The 20,582-nt window shown below is 42.3% G+C and overlaps 1 protein-coding gene across 28 annotated transcripts in view; it reads right to left on the bottom strand.

Moving 5' to 3' along the window:
• Window positions 1-20,582, bottom strand: part of BABAM2 (BRISC and BRCA1 A complex member 2) — a 205,778-nt gene that overhangs the window by 144,652 nt on the left and 40,544 nt on the right. For all 28 annotated transcript variants that reach the window (XR_014786900.1, XR_014786899.1, XR_014786894.1 and 25 more), the window contains 2 exons: window positions 19,918-20,112; window positions 15,553-15,627 (listed from right to left, as the gene is read on the bottom strand). Coding sequence is in view for 19 of the 28 variants with exons in the window: in XM_084828564.1 (XP_084684690.1) it covers window positions 15,553-15,627; window positions 19,918-20,112 (270 nt within the window). In the remaining 9 variants the exon portion in view is untranslated. The remainder of the gene's footprint in view (window positions 1-15,552; window positions 15,628-19,917; window positions 20,113-20,582) is intronic.

The following is a 20,582-nucleotide window of genomic DNA, read 5'->3' as shown; positions in this document are numbered from 1 at the left end:
ACCATTTTACTTCCTCCCTATCAGAACTTAAAGGGTAGACACTCATTTTTGCCCAGGCAGTATACTGTCAAATGCTCTACACCTTCTCTCAATCCTAGAAATTCAGGATTCACACATCTTTGGGATTCCCTCTGCCACCCCTGCCCTCTATAGGTATAACATCTACTTTCCACAACTTGAAATCTGGTGCATGTTATGACAGCCATAGTTGGATGAAGCAGAATCACTAGATTATTCCACCCAGGCATTTGGTACAGCATTAACCTAGAGATAACAGGGAGGAAGGACAATGCTAGCTTGCTAACATACCATTTCCATTTAAAGCTGATTAGTGAAGAATATTGCCAGCTGTGTACATTGTGCTGGGGATCAAGGAGAGACTGGAGATTCTGTTATTGTATTGCCAGCCTTGCTGCTCAACCAACTTCCTGGCTGAGCAGGCAAAGGTGGACCTGGCATTGTGGACCTCTAACTTGTGTCAGGGGATGTCAATATTCATGTCAAGGCCTCCTTGTGTGGGTCAGCATAGGATGTGGTGGGAACAATAACCACCACAGATTGATCCCCAGTCTCCAAAACTGAACGTCTGATTCATATTATCTTAATTTAGGGGGTTAGCTTTCAGGATGGAGAAATCTTTATATTGTACAGACTGGGCATTGGGAAGTTCTTCTATTCAATGGGATATCCAGAAGAGTCCTATGTAGGAGAACTTCCTGATTATGCCAGTTACTCCTATTTCAAATAAACACAGGGTATCCTTTCCTTGAGCTTTTAGGACAGGGAGAACTATGAATCTAAAGACATACTTTCCTACGTTAGATCTACTGCAAAAATAAGTAGCATTCCTCTGAATAAATAGGATTCAAAAGTGTGTTTTTAAAGGAACATGCAGTTTCATCAGATTATGTTAAAACAGTATTTTAAAAACTGACACATCAAGGGCACAATCCTATGGCCACTAGTCAGTGGCTAGACAGCCATAAGATATGTCGGTTTCCAGGAACTGACCTCAGAGCCCATGCTCCGAGGTCAGTTCCTGAGAAATGACCTTCCCCCCCTCCCGTGCTGCCTTGTAGGCAGTGTGGAACAGCCCTGTGCTCAGAAGAGGAGTGCGGAGCAGTGAAAACGGGGCATTCTTGGGGGCATTCTGGGGCAGGGAAGGAGGAAATGCCGGTACGACACATCCAACATGTCATCCGGCACCCACTTCCCCTGCTCCGCCTTCCCGCAGCTAGACTGCCGAAATCGGCTGTCTAACTGCAAATGCAGGGCGTCTGAAGCGCGGAGAGGGCAATCCCCCCGCGCTTCTCCTGCCCTGCATTGGATAGGCGGTCGCCTCCGACTTCGGAAGCGGCTGCCTATCCCCATAGGATTGCTCTCTAAGTTACTGTAACCTATCACATATTGTCAAAAAGTATAAACCCTCAAACCAAATCAAGTCTAGCTGAAGGAGATTTCTATGCCTATCAGCAATGCTACTAGTATATGAACACCCAACTCAGGCTCTTCAAATTCCCACCCATTAACCATATGTACTCTCTGGATACTGCGAACATCTCAAACTTGATGCAATCTAATTTGAGTCCTGACATCTTTCCTGTTATCATCAGAAGTGTGTCCATCTTAATTCTCAGTGAATTTGAATCACTGAGACCACGTTTTTGGGGGGGGTTGCAGTAAGCATAAAAACAAACTGAGGAAGCTAAAAAGCAGTGCATAGGTTTCAGGTTCATCCATGTGGGTGGCTTCTTTGCAGCATTTAATGCACACTAAAGATAGCTATGATTCCATAACATCATGGTAATGCAGTAAATGATTTAACATTACAGTCATGTGTCCATGTTTGGCCAGTAGGTAAGACACCCACAGCATATTTTAGCTACATGACAAGCCTCCTAATTCTATACCAAGCAGTTTCATATAAACTTTGCAATATTATTATTTGCTAAATGGTGACAGTGTACTCAAGCTATTCGAGACATAAAGGAAAAAGAAGAACACTTGTCTGTGGAGCCTGTAGTCTTAATGTGAGAAGATGAGAACTGGCAACATACTAGAGAATCTAGAGAAAATTATAACATAGGGCTTGATCTTGTGAAGTACAAGTAACAAATACTACTTATTAGTAGTAATACTTAAACTTGACATCTAATTCCAGAAGCTGTATACTTTGTATGTATCCTTTATTCGTTTTTAAGAACTTTCAGTGGGACATCATGAAGATCTTTATACTATGAAGATATATTTTGGTGATAATTTTCTTTTGAGGTATTTTAAATGTGCATCCTCCACTCAAATTTATTTCTCATCTATTTCAGCTTTCTAGTCTGAAATTCTAAAAAAATATCCTGTGAAGATATGATCACAAACCCTGACATTCTGAACTCCTCTACTGCTAGAAATCAATCTTCGTTGCATATCTACATGGGAAGGAAAATGAGAGCTTGTTTCCATAAGCAATATTAGTCTAGCGCAAACAAGGCATTAACATGCTCTACATCAACCTGACTGCACCAGTTTTACCTAACAGGCTACCTATGCTTGACATCCAAGACTACCAATCTCTGACAAGTCCTGCCTGGCAAGGAGGGCTAGCCTGGTCAGTCAAAAAGATGAGCTTGCTAGTGGTAAGTGGAGAGTGCATTTGTGGAGGATTGCTCTTCATTTCTTCTACTGCAATACTCTTGCCTCTTCCCTTGGATCTGTACTATGCTGAATTCTTCAGCAAATCTAAACTGTTTCATTTTTTGCTGTGATAATTTTACTACTCTTCTTCGCTCTTAACATTCTGCATAACTAAGATGAGAATGCTTTCTCCACCTCTGGACAGAAGTTGGATTGCAGGCCCGCTGTATTAGTTCCACCAGGAACTAATACTATCTTTGAGGAATGCAAGGGGAAAACATATCCTGTGCAAGTTCAAGATACACCATAGTATGTCTAGGTTAGTCTAGAGTAACTAGCTCAAGAAGGATCTGGCTTGGATTATCGATACCGGGGTCAGCTATGAACAGACTTCCTAAGAGACTAAGGGAGCAATCCTATGCCCCTAGACAGCGTCTGGGGGACACAAGATTGTTCGGTTTCTTGGCTATGAGGTCAGAAACAGGGCTCTGACCTTGGAGCCAGGAAACCGCATTCCCTTCCCCCTCCCCATCCTAGCCAGCGCAGAGAAAGCCATGCCAGCTACCTCTATGCACTTGGAAAACAGAGCACTGAGACGCGGCAATGGGGGTCTTCCCTGGCGTGGGGAGGAGCCTGGGGCGGCAGCCATATGAGAAATCCCGCAGCCATCCCAGCCTCTTTCCCTCCCCGAAGCTGGAGTAGATGGGCAAAAATGCCCATCTAGCTTAAATGCAGAGTGGGAGGTGCAACGCATTTCCCTCTCTGCACAGGATACTCATATGCCTCTGAGTTGGGAGGCTTATGAGTTCCCGGGGTGCATCCCATAGGACTGCACCCTTGGCCAACAACACTATTTGGGGAGAGGTATGAAAGACAGTAGAAACCCTACCCCACCCATGATATCCAAAACTCTGAGATTGTGTAATTTTGCTTATTGTAGAAAAAGGTTATATTTATGAACAAAAGAAGATCACAATATCAGGCATTTCAATCAGGGTAAATAGAGCTTCGGCTAATGGGCCGCATAAAAACGTAATAAATGAATAAATAAAATCAGTATATCCACCCAAAACAACTAGCAAGGGAAGTACACACGGAGCAGCTTGGTGGCGATTTTTCATTTTCTAATCTTTTCCATGAGACTGACAAAGTTGTGCTTCTCACAAGAAAAATGTACCATTTTAACATCATAAATTGTTTGGCTGCTGCCGTTTTTGGTTAGCAGCTCCCTGCACTTATCCCCATGGGAAAGGCTATCACAATGCTGTGACACATACAAAACAAATTCAGTGTTTTCACTTAGCTGGGCACAAATACAAAGCTAAGTGTAACACAGAAATACTGCCCAGGAAAACAGATCCTTAGGAATAGAATTGCAAAATGAAACTTTCAATTTTAAAGGACTTTTTCCTGCATTATACTTTGACATCAATGCCTCATCACCCATCAGCTTTGCGTGCATTTTATCACCTAAAACAAACAGGAAACAATAGCATTTAAACTGGTTACCTTATAAATATCCCCCTTTAAATTTCAAGAAATCATTAAATTCCACTTTTTGCTTAAAGAAATGGGAGAAGCTCCTGGTTACTTATTTTGTTCGTGTGTGTGTGTGTGTGCGCGTGTGCGCGCGTGTGTGCGTGTTTGTGTTTCCAGGGATATTATTCAATAGCATTCTCTTTGAACGGAAATATTTTTCTCCAGTAAAAGTTTGCTTTACTCCTTTCCCAGTGATACAAAACAGGAAGACATAACACATCGCCTTTTATGGTTAGAAAAATCAGACCACAGCTCTTAACGTTCTTGGACAAGTGATACCCACATTATTAGCCCAACACTACTTTTTATTTTTACTTAACAATCTTTGAAGAGGAAGATGATGCCTCAGATGCTCTAGGCTTAATAAGAGTTATTAGCAAGACAGATCCTGACAGAAATGCTTACCACAATAAGGTCATTGATTAATCAGGCAGAGAGCCTGCTACAAAAAAAGAAATTAATGTATTCATCAATTCTTAAAGTAAGTTCATGCATTTGTAAAAAATGAATTTTTCTTTGTGAGGCAAGGTGAATGCTTGCCTGTGACCCTCCACCACACACAAGTAATGACATCTGAATCTGTATGCAGAATGACTCAGATATTCATGACTGTTCTTAACTTAGAAGTGCAAAGAGTGCAAAAATATGGGATATTACTGAGGAAGCAGTGATGATGCAGGGAGTTCGCTCTGCCATTTCAGTAAATTGAAAAGTCACAGTATGCATGGGGGTTACGCATGTCTACATGCATTTAGGATAATCTGTGCTTGAATGCCTGCCTACCTGCCTGCTTTGCCATGATGGCGAGAATGTAGTGTGTGAATCAGCCTGTCCACAGGTACAGCCACAATGGCCCAGGAGCACTTCCCACTATTGCAATGATACTTCTATCAGCTACTGTGATTACAGAAATTTTTGCAGGGTCACTGTATCTGTATCCGTGGATAGGTCACTTCACGCTTTTCCACTGCCCACATGAATGCTACTTCCAAGGTTATTAACAGCATTCTAGATGGAGCTGATCTTGGCCATGTGAACTGGATCCAGCTTACTGCTATGCACCAATGGCACTAATCATACTTTTATAATATGACTGGGAAAAGCTTTTTGCAGTGTTAACAGAAGATGGGAATGAAAGAGGGGAGGGGGGCACAGAGTGGTCCATCTGCACAACCGAAGGCTCAACAGTGCTACACTATGTCTTCTGTCCCCTTAGCTCATGGCTGGGGAGCCTTTTTTGTGAGGGCCACATTCCTCTGAGGGTAATCTATCCGTAGCCAAAGCCAACGCTGACCTAGATCACAGCCCCCTCCCCGGCGCAACATCCCCTTTTCACTCTAAGAGCATATGAGCCATGTTGGATCAGACTAAGGTTCATCTAGCCCAGCATTCTATTCTCACAGTAGCCAATCAGCTGCCTGTGGAAAACCCACAAGTAGGACATAAGTGCAATAGCACCCTCCTGCTCATATTCCCCAACAAATAATGTACACAGACATACTGCCTCTGATACTGGAGGTAGCAAATAGCCATCACGGCTAGTAGCTTTTGATAGCCTTATCTGCTATGAATTTGTCTAATCCCCTTTTAAAGCCATCCAAATTGGTGGCCATCACTACATCCTGCGGTAGCAAATTCCATAGTTTAACTTTCTCTTCCCTGTTCCTCACCAGTCAGCCTGCTCTTGCCAAAAATATGAACTGATTGCTTGCAGAGGACTGCATGTGATCCAAGAATCACAGGCTGCCCATCCCTACCTTAGCTACAACAACTACAGCATGAGCCAGATGAAGCTCCCACCTTCACTATCACAACCTTCTCCTGTCTGACCTTCCTCTCATATTTCCATCTTCTCATGGTTTTCTCATTGAACAATTACCTTAGAATGGGAGCAGATGTGCCTTCCATGATGTTATGAGAATAAACTACATAGTACACATGAATCATGTATATGCAGTGGCAACATGGAACATATGATAAGACAGAGAATGCTTCAAATCTTAATAAATGAGACTTAAATGAGATATTTAACATGCCCTACACTTGATAATCTAATTTAATAAATCAGGAAGTGGGCACATTAACATCTAAATAAGCATAATTAGAATGGCTGGAATTAGATGGAATTAGTTTTCTGTTGAACAGTCACATTATAAATGCTAAAACAGTGAAAATTCTGATTTGGAACAAGCTGCTGTAGTATTCACTGTTTGAGGTTAAGCAACCCACCAGCCCCAGGGTTCTTCCAAACAAGTAACTGATGGTTTATGTATCATCAGAGAGACATCAGTCAGCTAAGATGATTTTTCCCATCTGTCTAGCATTTTACACAACCTGAAAGCACTTTTCAGTAGACGAGAGGAAATTTGTTGGCTCAAATAATACACACATAAAGAAAACACAGAAAGAGGGCATGTTTGCATGACAAGGTAAAAGAAAAAGAATTTTAGAGGTGGGAAGAGGAGTAGTAGTAGTACAGCCAGAACAAGAGAGTCTTGTTTTTCAAGACTTTTATTTCTTTTTGTAGCAGAATAGTTTTGACTATTTCACAAATCCAAAGCACTGGACTTTTCCTACCAATGCACTAGGAGAGAGGCATCACCCATACATTCATTGTGAACATCTCAGTAACTAATTTTTAAATTCTCACTTCATGATCACTTCCCATGTCTTCTGCAGTCTAACTTCCCCAACCAGTTCCTTGTTCTCAGTATCCAGGAAAAATGAAGAAAAATGAAATTGTTTTCCCAACTTGAGAATGCCAAAGGTAGTTTCCTATACATGCCCAAAGCATTGTGTGTCTCCTGCATTTTCAGAATAGCTGCATATTTTTAGTACAGTTGTCCATACATTTTACTGGCAGATAATTCACATCATGTTCCAGTGAACTACAACAAACACATGCACTTTCTAATCAAGTATGTGTGTTTTATTACTCTGGCTTTCTTTTACCTCAATCAAGGAAAAGCAGCTTTATTTCTGTGACATTCAAAAGCAGAAGATAAAACCCATGAAAAATCAGACAGAGACATAGCTTTTAAACATCTGACTGGATTCCTTCCTGGTGACAGCTGTTCTAGTGCCTGAAAGCCACTAGTATCTGCTTGTCACAGAGGAGGAAGGGGATCCCTTCATGGATTAAAAATACTGCTGCTGAGCTAGACAGTGACTGGGTTCGGATGACACGATAAACCACGATGGGTTAAACAAGCCACAATGGCTTATTTAACCCATAGTTGATTATCATGTTGTCTGCTGGGAATTTTTAAATCTTGTTTAAGATGGCTTGTTTGACCAAAATAAGCCACTCTGATAATCCAAGGTCTACAGTAAGGGTTATTTAACCCACTATGGGTTATCGTGTCATTTGGCGCTCAGCGTGGCTTATTCCAATCGCCTATGAAGTCGCCTGGCAAGAGCAGTCAAACCATTGTGGCCATTCTGCTCCAGCCTGCAGAGCCCTTTTTCTGACATCTGACAAACAGCCCAGGGACAACCACAGCCAAACAAGCACAGCCTTCCCTGGTACCGTGCTACAGTTACAAAAGGACAGCTTTCCCTGAGTACAATGACAACCTCACACTATCGTACAACCCCGCTACAGCAAAGTTACACAATGACAGGCTTCTCTGATTGCTACTTTGAAACTCGGAAACTTGTGAAATAGGGGAAAATGAAGGAATAGGGAAACAACCACTCACTTTTCCATGAAGAAGTGCAGTTCTGCAGTAATCCACTACAGTATCTGGAGGCTCCCCATGAAGGCACTCCACCTGCGCAATTTTGCCCTATTCCAGCAAACTGTCAGGGAGTTACAGCTTCCACCCCCTTTTCATTCTCTGGTCACTTTTCCATGAAGAATCAAAATGACTCGGGGGGAGGGATGCGCAACTCCACTGTATTTTGTGCTAAAGAGCTACAGCTACAGAAGCAGCTCTGCCAGCAATGTGGGTGGGTGGGTGGGTGGTGATGAAATGCACAACTCCACTGTACAGCGCTGTAATGCTCTATAGCACTTTAGCGATTTTGAGACAATAAAAGCTTCATACCAGCAATGGATATGGGGGGGCTTTTGCGCAATTCTACTTTAGACCTTTAGCACTATAGCAAACAGAAGTGGCTCAGCCAGCAATGGCTCTCTCTGTGTGTGTGAAATGCACAACTCCACTTTGTCGGCCATTTTGGACAATACAGGCATCTATGCCAGCAATGGTTATGGGGGGAAATGTGCAGTTGAGAGTTTTGTACTGATCCTGCAAACCCCCACGGGTTTATTTGTGCCACCCTTCTCTTGGGTAATTGTGCAGGGTTTTGATGGTGTACCAGGTGCCTCCCGACTAGGAGAGACTGTGTGTGAAGTTTGGCCCTGACCCTGCAAACCTCCAAGGAGTTATAGCCACCACCCTTTTTGGTACACATGGGATTTCCACTCCTTTGCAAGTAATCACATAGGGTTTTGATGGGGCATGGGCTGCCTCCTGACTAGAGGTGTACAAACTCTGTGATGTCTGGTCCGGGGAGTGGGTTCTGCGGTGGGGAAATCTGGGTGGCTTGGGGTCCCACGGATTTCCCTGGAGCCTTACCGCGTCCGTCAGATTTCGTGGGGTGGCTCTCCTCCATGTGGGCTGGCCATGCTGGGACCCTTCTTCCCTGCGCTGGCTGTTAAGGAAACCCTTGACAGCTGGCACGGGGAGGAAGGGACTCTGCGGCATCCTAGTGCTGTTTAGAATGGAGAGCTGCCCCGCAGGAAATCCGACAGACCTGGAGGTGAGTGGGGAAAATCCACTGCAGACTTTGCAGGTCGAATACTTACGAATCTGGCCTGATTTGAATCCACAGCAGATTTCTCTGCTATCCCTACTCCCGACTAGGGGAGGCTCTGTGTGCAGTTTAGACCCAATCCTGCAAACCTCCAAAGTTGTATAGCTACCACTCCCTTTTTGGTGCACACAGGCTTTCCTCTCCTTTGTGAGTTATGGCACAGAGTTTTGATGGTACATCAGGTGCCTCCCGACTAGGGGAGGGGAAGCTGTGTATGAAGTTTGGTCCTGTTCCTGCAAGTTCCAGCATTTTAGAGCCACCGCCACCCCTTGTTGGGGTGATGCTGGAAGCACTGAATTAAGCCTCTGTACTTCACTCCACATCTCTCCCCCATCACTGGGATATTGTGAAAGGTTAAAACAGGCTGCTGCGATGTTGCCAAAGGGTGAAACAGCACCAGTGATCAGGTGGGAGTACTGCAGCAGGACAAGGGGAGGATGAATCAGATTACACACAGTAGCTTAATAAGCTACTCACACTAGTTTATTAGCCTGGTCATGTGGCAGGGCATCGTGGACTATTTCAAAAATAAGCTGCTGTGAATAGCTTATTAAGCCACCATGGCTTAAAGTGACGTTTGAACATGGCCAGTAAATTATAATCATTCAGCATTTAAGCTTTGCTCAAGCCAGTTCCATCAGAACTGATAAGGCAAATTAAGAGGTGGCCCCATTTGCTGCACTCTGCTCTAAGTGCCAAGCCCATTCTGTCCACCTGGGAGCAGCACCAAGAGCCATGCTGGGCACTGCTAGTTAAGAACAGAAGATGCCGCCATGCCAAGAATACCTCCTCCATTTCTCCCACCCTCAGAAGCATTTGAGAAGATCTTGTCTGCAGATGGCAACAGAATCTGCAATGATGGGATTACCTGCAGAACAGGGTGCCTTAGTCATTATAGAAGAGGGATTAGGATGGCCCAAAATGAAGAGGAGGGCAAGCCATAATACCCTAATAGTTCTCATTTGGTGCTTTCTCCATATGTCTCATCCACTCAAGTGATAACAATGAGGAACGCTGGCTCTAAGAACACTGGCTCTTAGAGAACACTGGCTCTTCTTGCCCTACTAAATGGGCACACACAGTTATTTTGTTCTAACTGAAGCTTCAACTGCAGGTCCATGGGTGAATTTTTGAAGATGTAAACTTCAGGAGGGCTGAGATGACGACAACGATGATTGTGTTTCTGCAAGCAAAAAGCATCTGCACTCTATCTAGATACCTCAATTACCTCTAACTTCCAAACAACTTACACGAATACTGAATCTCAACACAACTTCCTCATATAAACAAATAGAAATCTCATGGACATTTGGGAGAAAACACACTCCTCACCAAGACATGATTCTCTAGGAAGATGACTACACCACTCCCCTTCTTTCCAAAAGCCATGGAGGCATATAAACAGCATAAAGTTTATATGTACAAAAGTAGTTTTACCAACAACTATAATACATTCATATATTCTTGTGTCCTCACTTGTTCTTGTATCATAAAAGCGATTAGCTGGTTTACATCCACTTCCCATTATATTTTTTTTATCAGTATTTCAAAATGAGGGAAGGATCTCAATTCAGAAGTGGCCATTTAGACCCAGCGTTGCTTCAGATGCCTAGCTCTATGCAAACTCTAAAATGGTGAGCTCCTGCAGACTTGTTCCTTGCTTCTCTGTCCCGTAATCCCTATTCCCAGCCACCATATACAACACAACACACTGAAAGGCTTCGGGCAGGGAGAAAGTAGCATCTTCACTAGAAAAGGTTCGACATGTTTATATACAGATCATATTAAATCTAGATCTGTCCATTATAAAAAGGAAACATTTTGGTATTTTAAAATATAATCAAGTTGGGATTTTATTTTTTATTTTTAGAAAAGACAAATGTACTGAACCATTCTTTACTTTCATAAGCCCTATTCATCATATGGGTGTGTTTGCAAACACACCACATTGCACTACTTGAATCAGATTCACCATCTTGTCTGAACCTGCAATTTGTGCCAGTTCAGTATAGTAGTAATATAAATGCTGAATTATGAGACAAGAATGCAATGGCCATAAAAATAATTAAAGGTTATTACTTAATGGCAGCACCTTTTTCTCTCTCTTATCTGGATCAAAGCATTTTATACAAATAGCCAGGCCACACATGAGGTCTAAAAGCAAACATGTTCTCTCAAAATGTTTTTTCCTTATACATCAGTATATGATCTCTGCCTGAAAATAGTCCAGTTCAAGACAGACAAAGCATGTACTGTATCCTGTATCCATCCATTTCTCCATATCTATTAATGTAACCAGTCTATTGGATATTTTTGTTCAGATGTAACTATCATTCCCCAACATCAAGAGCAACTTCAATAAATGCCAGTCTCAAAGTCAAATGAAATTTAACTTTTTCCATTGTTATGATGGATCTATATTAAACAGCAGCGAGGCCTATTTTGAAGAACTGTAATTATGCCCAGATGATATTCTTAATGAATCTCAGTGAATTTCAGTGAATCTCTCCAGTAACTTGGGGTTACAGTCTTAATATCACAAATATCCAGCGCCAAGAGGTCAAACATTCCCAGTATAATGGCACTTGCATTCTGTTTTGAGTATAGATTGACTTTTTTAAAAGTTAATTTTGTGTTCAGTACAGGTAGCAGCTCTAGACTGCCAGGAAGGAGTTTGGTCCCAGAGTAGAAACAGAAACATACAAGTAGCTAGCACCTGCTTTCCAAGATCTCAGGTGGAAGTCTTTCCCAGTACTGTTACCCAATAGCTTTTAGAGATGCTAGGGACTAAACCTGGGACCTCCCACATGCTGAGTGCATGTTCTACTACAGAGCTATGATCCCAGATGCCCAAGAACATTGGTTGGGCAGAATCTCTTCATCTAGGTAAATAAAATTGGTGGAAAAAGCAGGGCCACAATACAGCCCCTCAGGGACTAATTGAAAATGCTGGTTCTCCTGCCTCATACCAGATTTAGAACTTTTTCTAGGGCCTTAAGGCATATCCCCTGTTGTCTCTGGCTGCTTCAGCATCTACAGTAAATGAAGCAGCCTTAAACAGTTCCCTCAGCAGCTAAGAAACACTGCCAGCAGAGTGCCAACTGAGCCATTATAAGAGCTTATGTAGAGAAGGTGAAAGCAAGGTGAAGAATTTCAAGTGTCCATGAAAGGAGTCACTCTCACTCCTGAATCTTTGCAACTGCCAGGGAGGTGCAAGTAAGAACTGGTATCCGCTCCACATCTTTCACATGGGACTTGTGAGGGGTCTGACAAAAACCAACAGAGGTAGTGCTTGCAGGAAGACTGCTAAGAGAGAATGACTAAAACCTAACTTGTCCCCCAAATATGTAGATGAAATATCTGGCACTATACAAATAGTATAGCCGGAATGTGGTGCTCTGAAACAAAGGCATGTAACTGATGACTGAAAATTAAAATGGAAATAAAATACCATGTCCAGTTCTAAACCAAAATATTGAACATAAGAAGATATGACCAACCATTTATCATTATCCATTTTGGTCAGGCTGCTTTGATAAAGCATATCAGGAGAGAATTCTTGAAGATTTTTATGATCACTTGGATCACTCAGCACCTGCTTTCCAAGATCTCAAGTGGAAGCCTTTCCCAGTACAATCAATCAATCAATCAATCAATCACTGAAAGAAAGAATGAATAAATGAATGACAGGATGCACATGGGATACTGAAGCTCTATGATGCTTTGTCCCTTACAGATATAAGAGCTTAAAGTACATGATTTCAGAAGCAGTATCATCTACCCTATGTCAAGGATTATTGGATACCACAGTAAACAGAACTCAAAGGTTTTAGGAGCTGGTCCAAACCAGCTGTCGTCAACACAGAGATTTCAACTTGCCATGAACCAGACCAATGAGGAAATGGTAAGCATTCAGTTCTTTGGCAATAATGTTGCAAGATATTAAAATGGTGACTCTTAAGATTCTCAATTTATTTAAGCCTCAGTTATTTAATAGTTACGGTAAACTGAACAGTAAATCAAGTATTTAATTTCAGGCAGAAAAATATCTTAACATTTCATTGGACTTCTGGGTATTCATTTTAAACAGTCATAAAAGTGTAACTTATTTGATAAGGCTGCACATATTCCTTTGGGTTGGATATTGACAGCATGGTTCCAGTCAGTTCTTAGCAATTACAGTAGTTCTTACTTTATAAATAGAATTCAGAAAAAAATAGAAGGGGAAAGGTATTTAATTTCTGAAGTTCATGACACTGTTGGACCTTTAGACATTTTAAAGGAACAATGCAGTAAAAACTTCTTCCATGAGTCTGTATCAAGTTCTTTTCACATTGTGAAGCCATCCAAAATCAGCACCTACAAAAAGCAATGCAATGATGGCAACAGTAGCCTGTACTTGCAGAAAATGTCTTCAAGATACATTCACTGTGTTCTTACAGACTTGGCACCAGAGCTTTGTAAGACCGTAACACAAGCTTTCATTCTGAAAACACTTACTCCCACACATATTATTAAATCAGAAACATACTCAGTGTGCAAGCATATTTTCAACACACCCGATTCACAGGAATGAGAAGAATTGTTTTGACTACAATATTTATGGCTTAATTCCTTCATTCTGAAGGTAACTAGAAAAATTTTAACAGCACAATCCTTTACATATCTCCTCAGAAGTAAGTGCTATTGAGTTCAATGGGGCTTAGTCCTGGATAAGTGCATAAGATTGCAGCCTAAGGGTCAAAACTCTACAACATATCCAGTAAAATAGTCCAATTTCTGCCTTTTCATTACCTAAATGTTAGGTCCTAAAATATCTCTTTGACAACATTTATGTCTTTGTATTTGCATTTCAATAATGCATCTATTTCTATCACAGTTGAATCTGATGGAACTTAATGAAGGTTTTAGAAGCATTTAAATTAACTAAATAAGTGCCAGATGACCACTGATAGGGATACAACTAGTCTTCCAGGACTCGCCCAATACATGATGAATTGTCAATTCTACCTTCAAGTCCCAGATTTCCCTCATTTCTTTGGACACTATGCTTTCATAGTGATAATATGCTTGCAGTCTATCAAAAACTTCCAAGTGATCATTAAATCTTCAAGAATTCTCTCCTGATATGCTTTATCAAAGCAGCTTGACCAAAATGGATATTGATAAACGGTTGGCCATATCTTCTTATGTTCAGTATTTTGGTTTAGAACTGGACACGGTATTTTATTTCCACGGAATTTTCAGTCATCAGTTACATCCCTTTGTTTCAGAGTACCACATTCCACAACAGAAGGCTCCTGGCCAACCCAAGCCCAGGGGAGACCTATTCAGAGAAAGATTCAGATTCCTCAGCAAACTCCACTCCCACAGAATACATGGGGCAACCTGAAGAGTCTTGTTGCAGGGATGGCTTGTCTGAGGTCCCAACTAATCTCTTCAACCCCACCCTGCGCCCCGCTATGGTTCCTGACTCGTCCCATGGCTCTCCAGAGAACCAGCAGCAACAGACAAGGTGGGGCACTCTGAGTAGTCGTCAGAGCACCCACTTGGCCACCAGAATACTCTTTTGCCCAGGTTTTATTCAAGACAAGGGTCTACACATGAGGAAGAAGACTGGCTGTAGCCAAAGAAAAAGACGACTCAGCTGCAAGTGGTAAATCATGGACAGCAAGTATATAAGCCCTCGGTCTTCTCCCACTCAGAACGAGGCATCTGAAGGTCTTAAAGTTATTTATTTATACATTTATTATTTATTTATTTAATTAAATCTCTATGTCACCCAATTGGCGGATGCCCTTGGGTTGGTTTACAATCATTAAAAAACCCACCCAAAACCAAAACATACGGGAGAAAGCTGCATTTTCTGTTCCTTCATTTAAAGCCCAATTCTTCTTTCAGCTCTACATAGTTGCCAAAGAGTTTGATAATTATCTAAGTTATGTATATATTTTCCTTTTTTGTTTCCTTAAGAATACATTGAAAGATAGAGCAGATACAATTTCCTTGGCTCTTGTTCAGTAGCTTTAGCAACTACAGGAAAGTTCGTATGTGCACCTCCTCCTCAGTTAGCTTGTTGACTCGGTGACAAAATTTCAAAGGCTTAAGCAGACTCTTCTGATTTTTAAGTCTATTCGGATATTAAATGTCATGTTGAAAACTACTGAAGGCCTGTTTGTAAATTTAGAAAGAGTGTATTCACATGCTGGTAATTAAACTAATTTCATTTCTTGCAAGAGAAGGTGTGCCAAAATAGACAGTAAAGACAAGAAAGTGATATAGAGTTGCGTATAGAATGAAATGTTAAAGTGAGGCTGAAAGTAGTCATTCATCATTTTAGACTCCTAGTCAAATTATCAGTATTACTGGAATTTAAAATCATTCCAGTAGTAGTTTTCCCACACACAAGCCAACCAAGTCTTTTAAAATAACGAACTATCACTTCCTTACGGAATTTTCTATGTTTTACTCCTGGGGGAAATTAGCAAGTAATTGAACACTGAATGTCTCAATTCAGATTCTTCTATAGAATATGTTACCTAACATTGTGGTGGTTTATTTTACCTTGAGAAGGTAAATGGGGATGTTGCTGAAGTCCACCGGCAATTTCAGAAGGAAACGAGCTGAAAATTCACCAGTCTGTCAATAAAGAAGAAAAAAAATATGCTAACTAACATCACTGTGTAGCAGAAACAGCAGTTAAGATCATACAACAAACTTCTTGGAACTTCACTGTTTAATAGGGCGCCTTCCTAACCATTTGGAGAGCTCACTCCACTCATGACCGAAACTGAGTAAATATTTATAGCTTAACAAGTAGTACACAAAAGACCGTTAACATTACATGGGAAGAGTCAATGCGGAAAATATACTCAGAACACAGTGATGGCAACAAATAACTAAATTAGACTATGCTAGCCACATTATCTGTTAACTCTTTTTTCAGGGATGGACTAAACTGATTTGCAATATTTGTCTTATTTATGTTATTCCAATAGATATCCGTGAACACTGAAAACTCAAGAAGTGGTGATTACGAAAAAGCATGGTACCGTGCAACTGTTCAGTGACCTGCTTATATTAGCATTATTTAAGAGCCACTTCACAGGAAACGTTGTGGTCATCTGTTCCCCATGTAATCATCCTTGTGTGTTAATGCACACAGGAGAAAGCACTCTGTGAGGCAAAAGTAGACAAATACACTTCTGGATAAGTTTCTGATGTCACTGCAATACTAGAGCTGCTGCTGCAAAAACTTACTTCTGAACTCCTGAATCCTAATTCACACAGTCATGGAGCATGCATGCCTCAGTGCAACTCCATGCATCAGTGAAAATACCTGTTTGAACTTGCTCTTAAGAAAGACATCCTGAATTGTGGTAGTTTATGTGGGAAAGAGCAGGGGAGTTGTCACACTCCACATCACTGTCCATACTCACACACCTCTATTCCAGATAGCAGTACATCACAAAATAAAGGCAAGCTAGAAAACAAGAACGTATTTCCCCAGGAACAACATATTGTTTGAGAGCCGTGAAAATGCAACATACTCAAGGCAGATACACTTAGCTAAAGATCCTGTACATCCACTGTGCTTGCAGTTAGTTCTTTATGCAGCTTATGTGCTGTTGGCTACAAGTTTAGATGGTCTTTAAAAAAGGATTAGACAAATAAATGAAGAACTGGTTTATCAGCAGCTACAACCGATAAGAGTAAAAACAAGCATCTCCATCTTCAGAAGCAAAATATCTCATATTACCAAACACTGGGGAGAAAAAAACAGAGGGTGGCTAGCTCTAACCATGTGCATCTTTCAGGCCACTAATGAAGGCCAGTAATCCTTTTGTAAATTACTTTTGTTTTGATGCAGCAAGGTAATTCTGGAAAGGCCTTGGAAGACTCTAACCCAGCCTTCTCCAAACTGGGTCCATCCAGATGTTTTGGACTAAAACTCCTATCATCACTGAACACTGCCCATGCTGGCTGGGGCTGATGGGAGTTGTAAGCCAAACCATCTGGAGGAGTCCAGGCTGGGGAAGGCTGCTCTAGTCTAACACACTACAAGCCTTAGCGCACATCTAAGCAGATCAAACAGTCAATAAGACATGAACTTATCCAGACCTTAACCAGACAACTAGGAAAATTAGACAATATGAAAGCAAACTGAAGAGAGATTGCTTAATTAAGGAATCAAATTACAAAAGCCTCAACAGAAGGCACATTCCTCCCCTGCCCCAACCAGGATCATCATATAACCATTAGCAAGCAATCCTATCAACTTAACAAATTACAAACTTCTATAATTTATTTTTATTTATTAAATTTATTAATCGCCCATCTGGCTGGTCACCCAGCCACTCTGGGTGATGTACAGCAATACAATTTAAAAAAAAAAAAAATTCTACTTTAAAACATCATATTTCTAAAAATACCCTAACCCACCCCAAATGCCTGCCTGAACCACATTTTTACTGCGTGGCAGAGCTCATTAAAGAGGGGGCATGGCGGAGTTCCCTAGGGAGGGAGTTCCACAGAGTGGGGGCCACCACAGAGAAGGCCCTCTCCCTCCTCCGCACTGGTCTAGCTATCCTGGCTGATGGGACAGAGAGAAGGCCATCCGAGGCTCATTTTGTTAAGCAGCCTGTCTGGTGCTGCTGGAGGCACTCCTTAAGATACGCTGGGCTGGAACCATATAGGGTTTTAAAGGTCAAAACCAACACCTTGAATTTTGCCCGGAAAACAACTGGTAACCAGTGCAACTCCTTCAGCACTGGAGTGATGTGATCTTGCCGGTGGCTGCCTTTAATCAGGCAAGCCGCCGTGTTCTGCACCAGCTGCAGCTTCTGAACCATCTTCAAGGGTAACCCCACATAGAGCGCATTACAGTAGTCTAAACGAGAGGAGACCAGGGCATGTACTACCGATGGGAGCAGATGGTCAGGAAGGTAGGGGCGCAGCCACAGTATCAGATAGAGTTGATACAGCACTGTCTGGCTCACAGCTGACACCTGAGCCTCCATGGACAGCTTGGAGTCTAAAATGACCCCCAGGCTGCAGACCTGGTCTTTCAAGGGTAGCCGTACCCCATTCAACACCACGTCAACATCCCTCAATCTCCTCTTGTCTCCCACCAAAAGTACCTCAGTCTTGTCAGGGTTCAGCTTCAGCTTATTCCTCCCCATCCAGCCACTCACCGTCTCCAGACATTTGGACAGGGATTCTACGGCCAACCTTGGTGAAGATTTGAACGAGAGGTAGAGCTGCGTGTCATCCGCATATTGATGACATCGTACCCCAAACCTCCTGATGATAGCCCCCAGCGGCTTCACATAGATATGAAATAGCATCGGGGAGAGGATGGAACCCTGTGGCACCCCACACATGAGCCACTGAGAGGTTGAGGAGAACAAGGAAGGAGCATTCGCACCTATCCAGAGCCCTCCTCCTATCATCCACCAAGGTGACCAAGGCCATTTCTGTCCCATGCCCAGGCCTCAAGCCCGACTGAAATGGATCTATATAATCGGCTTCTTCCAAGCGTGCCTTCAACTGCATCGCCACCACTTGCTCAATCACTTTGCCCCAAAATGGCAGATTCGAGACTTGGCGAAAGTTGTTCAGAACTTGGGAACCCAAGGAGGGCTGCCTCCTTGAGGGCTGATGGCATCACTCCCTCCTCAAGGGAGGCGTTCACCACCGCCCTGATCCCCTCACCCAATCTCTCTCTACAGCCCATAATGAGCCAAGAAGGGAAAGGATCAAGTAAGCAGGTGGTCGGCCTTACAGATGAAATTAATAATGTTTGGATGGCTACTATCTACCACAAATACAGCTAATCCCAGCAGTAAATATAATTTGCTTAACTTGAATAAAAACTGTTCTCCATTTCAACACACTCCAATCTTCTAGAAAAGATATAAACATCCTTTTTTTAATAAAGCTTTCAAGAAGAATTTTATAAACATTGGGTTGGATCCAGGCTTACCTTCCACAAATAGAAAGGCTCCTTCCTTCATGGATGTACACTACCTCCTACACAGTTCAAGGTCTCTTGACCGACTGGAGAAGCTTTTCAGGGGGCACAGGGGGAAATAGGTGAAACTCATCTCCTCCCCTTTATTCTAGTGGAAGAGTCCCATGGGTAGAACTCAGTCCACATGTAGTCTGGATCCAAACCACTGACTATGGGCATCACTAAAACTAAACTGAACTGTCTTCCCAGTTAATGTCTGCTTACTAGAGATTTACAAGAGGACAGGAACATGGATAAACAAACAAACATGTTTGATATCAACAAATACAACAAGGGGCAAAAATATGGCTGTGATTCTGAATAATAGTATAATCGAACAGTACTGCTCAATCTGTAGCCCAGCAAACAATCAGTTTTATATTCCTAGAAATCCACTTTAAAAAGTGGAAGCAGCACCTCAACCCTCACTACCTAAAGCTGCTTTCCAGCAAGTGCTTTCTCCACACTTCTTTGCCTCTAAAACTGGCAGCAGAGGGAATGAGTAGGAGAAGTCAGCACCTTTTAGGCTCTGGATTTGGCCCAGGCACCTCCAGTTCCTGACTCCTACACTATAGTCAAGTATTAGAATATTTGAGATCAGACAGCAAAACTTAAATCTCTGCATTACTACTGTGGAATCTGGTTTCTTCTTTTTTTTATCTTTAGCCTACCTGACAGCATACCATGACCCTTGACTCCACACAATAGTTCTGGAAATAGCTGCTGACCTGGAAATCAGGTTCAAGTAAGGTAATATAATATAACTGCTGAGCAAAACACGGAGTGGAGAGTAAGGAAGGTAAATTGAGGACATCTCATTTATTTTAAGAGCCACACACCTTTTCTAAACCAATGTCTACAGTTACTATTGGTAAAGAATCTCTAGAAGTGTTACCTTATTTTGCTAGCACACTTACCCAGTTGTTCTTTTTGCCAGCATAAATTTCCATGTTCTCTCCATATTGAGGTTCTTCAAGTAACGTTTGGTATTCAAACATGAGGCGAGAGCTCTCACGTAATCTGCTGCACTGGAACTGGTGATACTGTTGCACAAGTTCTTTCACAACAAGCAGGAGGCATTCCGGGTTTGAAGGGTTCCACGAGGCCAAGTTCTGTGCAATGCAGAGCCAAGGACCAAGTTAACTTACAAGTACAAAGGGGAGTATTGTAGTTGCTCTTTCACTGCCTTGACCTTGAGTCAAGTTCAACCTGTATAGCATTCCATTTGCTTGAGGATCTGTACCAGGGCTAGCACCAAATTCAGCAGGGCCCTTGATGACCCCTGCCCAGTGATGGTCCACTCAGCAGTGCCACCCTCCCATGATGGGCCCCTTAGTGGCAGCAGCACTCTCCCTTTTAGCAGTGACAGTTGGGAAGAGCAGGAAAAAGCCAGCCTAGCCAGCATGCACTTCCTGCTGGCTCCCACCATTTTAATTTCACCACAATACATCTGGGTCCTCACATAGAACTGCTCTTGGGTGATTCTATATTGGCGCCCCAGAGGCACAGTAGGAGAACTAAAGTGGAGATGCTAGCTACAGCCATGCCTGCAATGAGAGGGGCAACAGGCCAGCATTTTGGG

The sequence above is a fragment of the Heloderma suspectum genome, chromosome 1 (genome assembly GCF_057233095.1).
Source record: "Heloderma suspectum isolate Gila_16-S chromosome 1, 16-S_ref, whole genome shotgun sequence".
Taxonomy (NCBI): Eukaryota; Metazoa; Chordata; class Lepidosauria; order Squamata; family Helodermatidae; genus Heloderma; species Heloderma suspectum.
The sequence above is the reverse complement of the archived record's forward strand: the minus strand, read 5'-3'. Positions and strand labels throughout refer to the sequence as shown.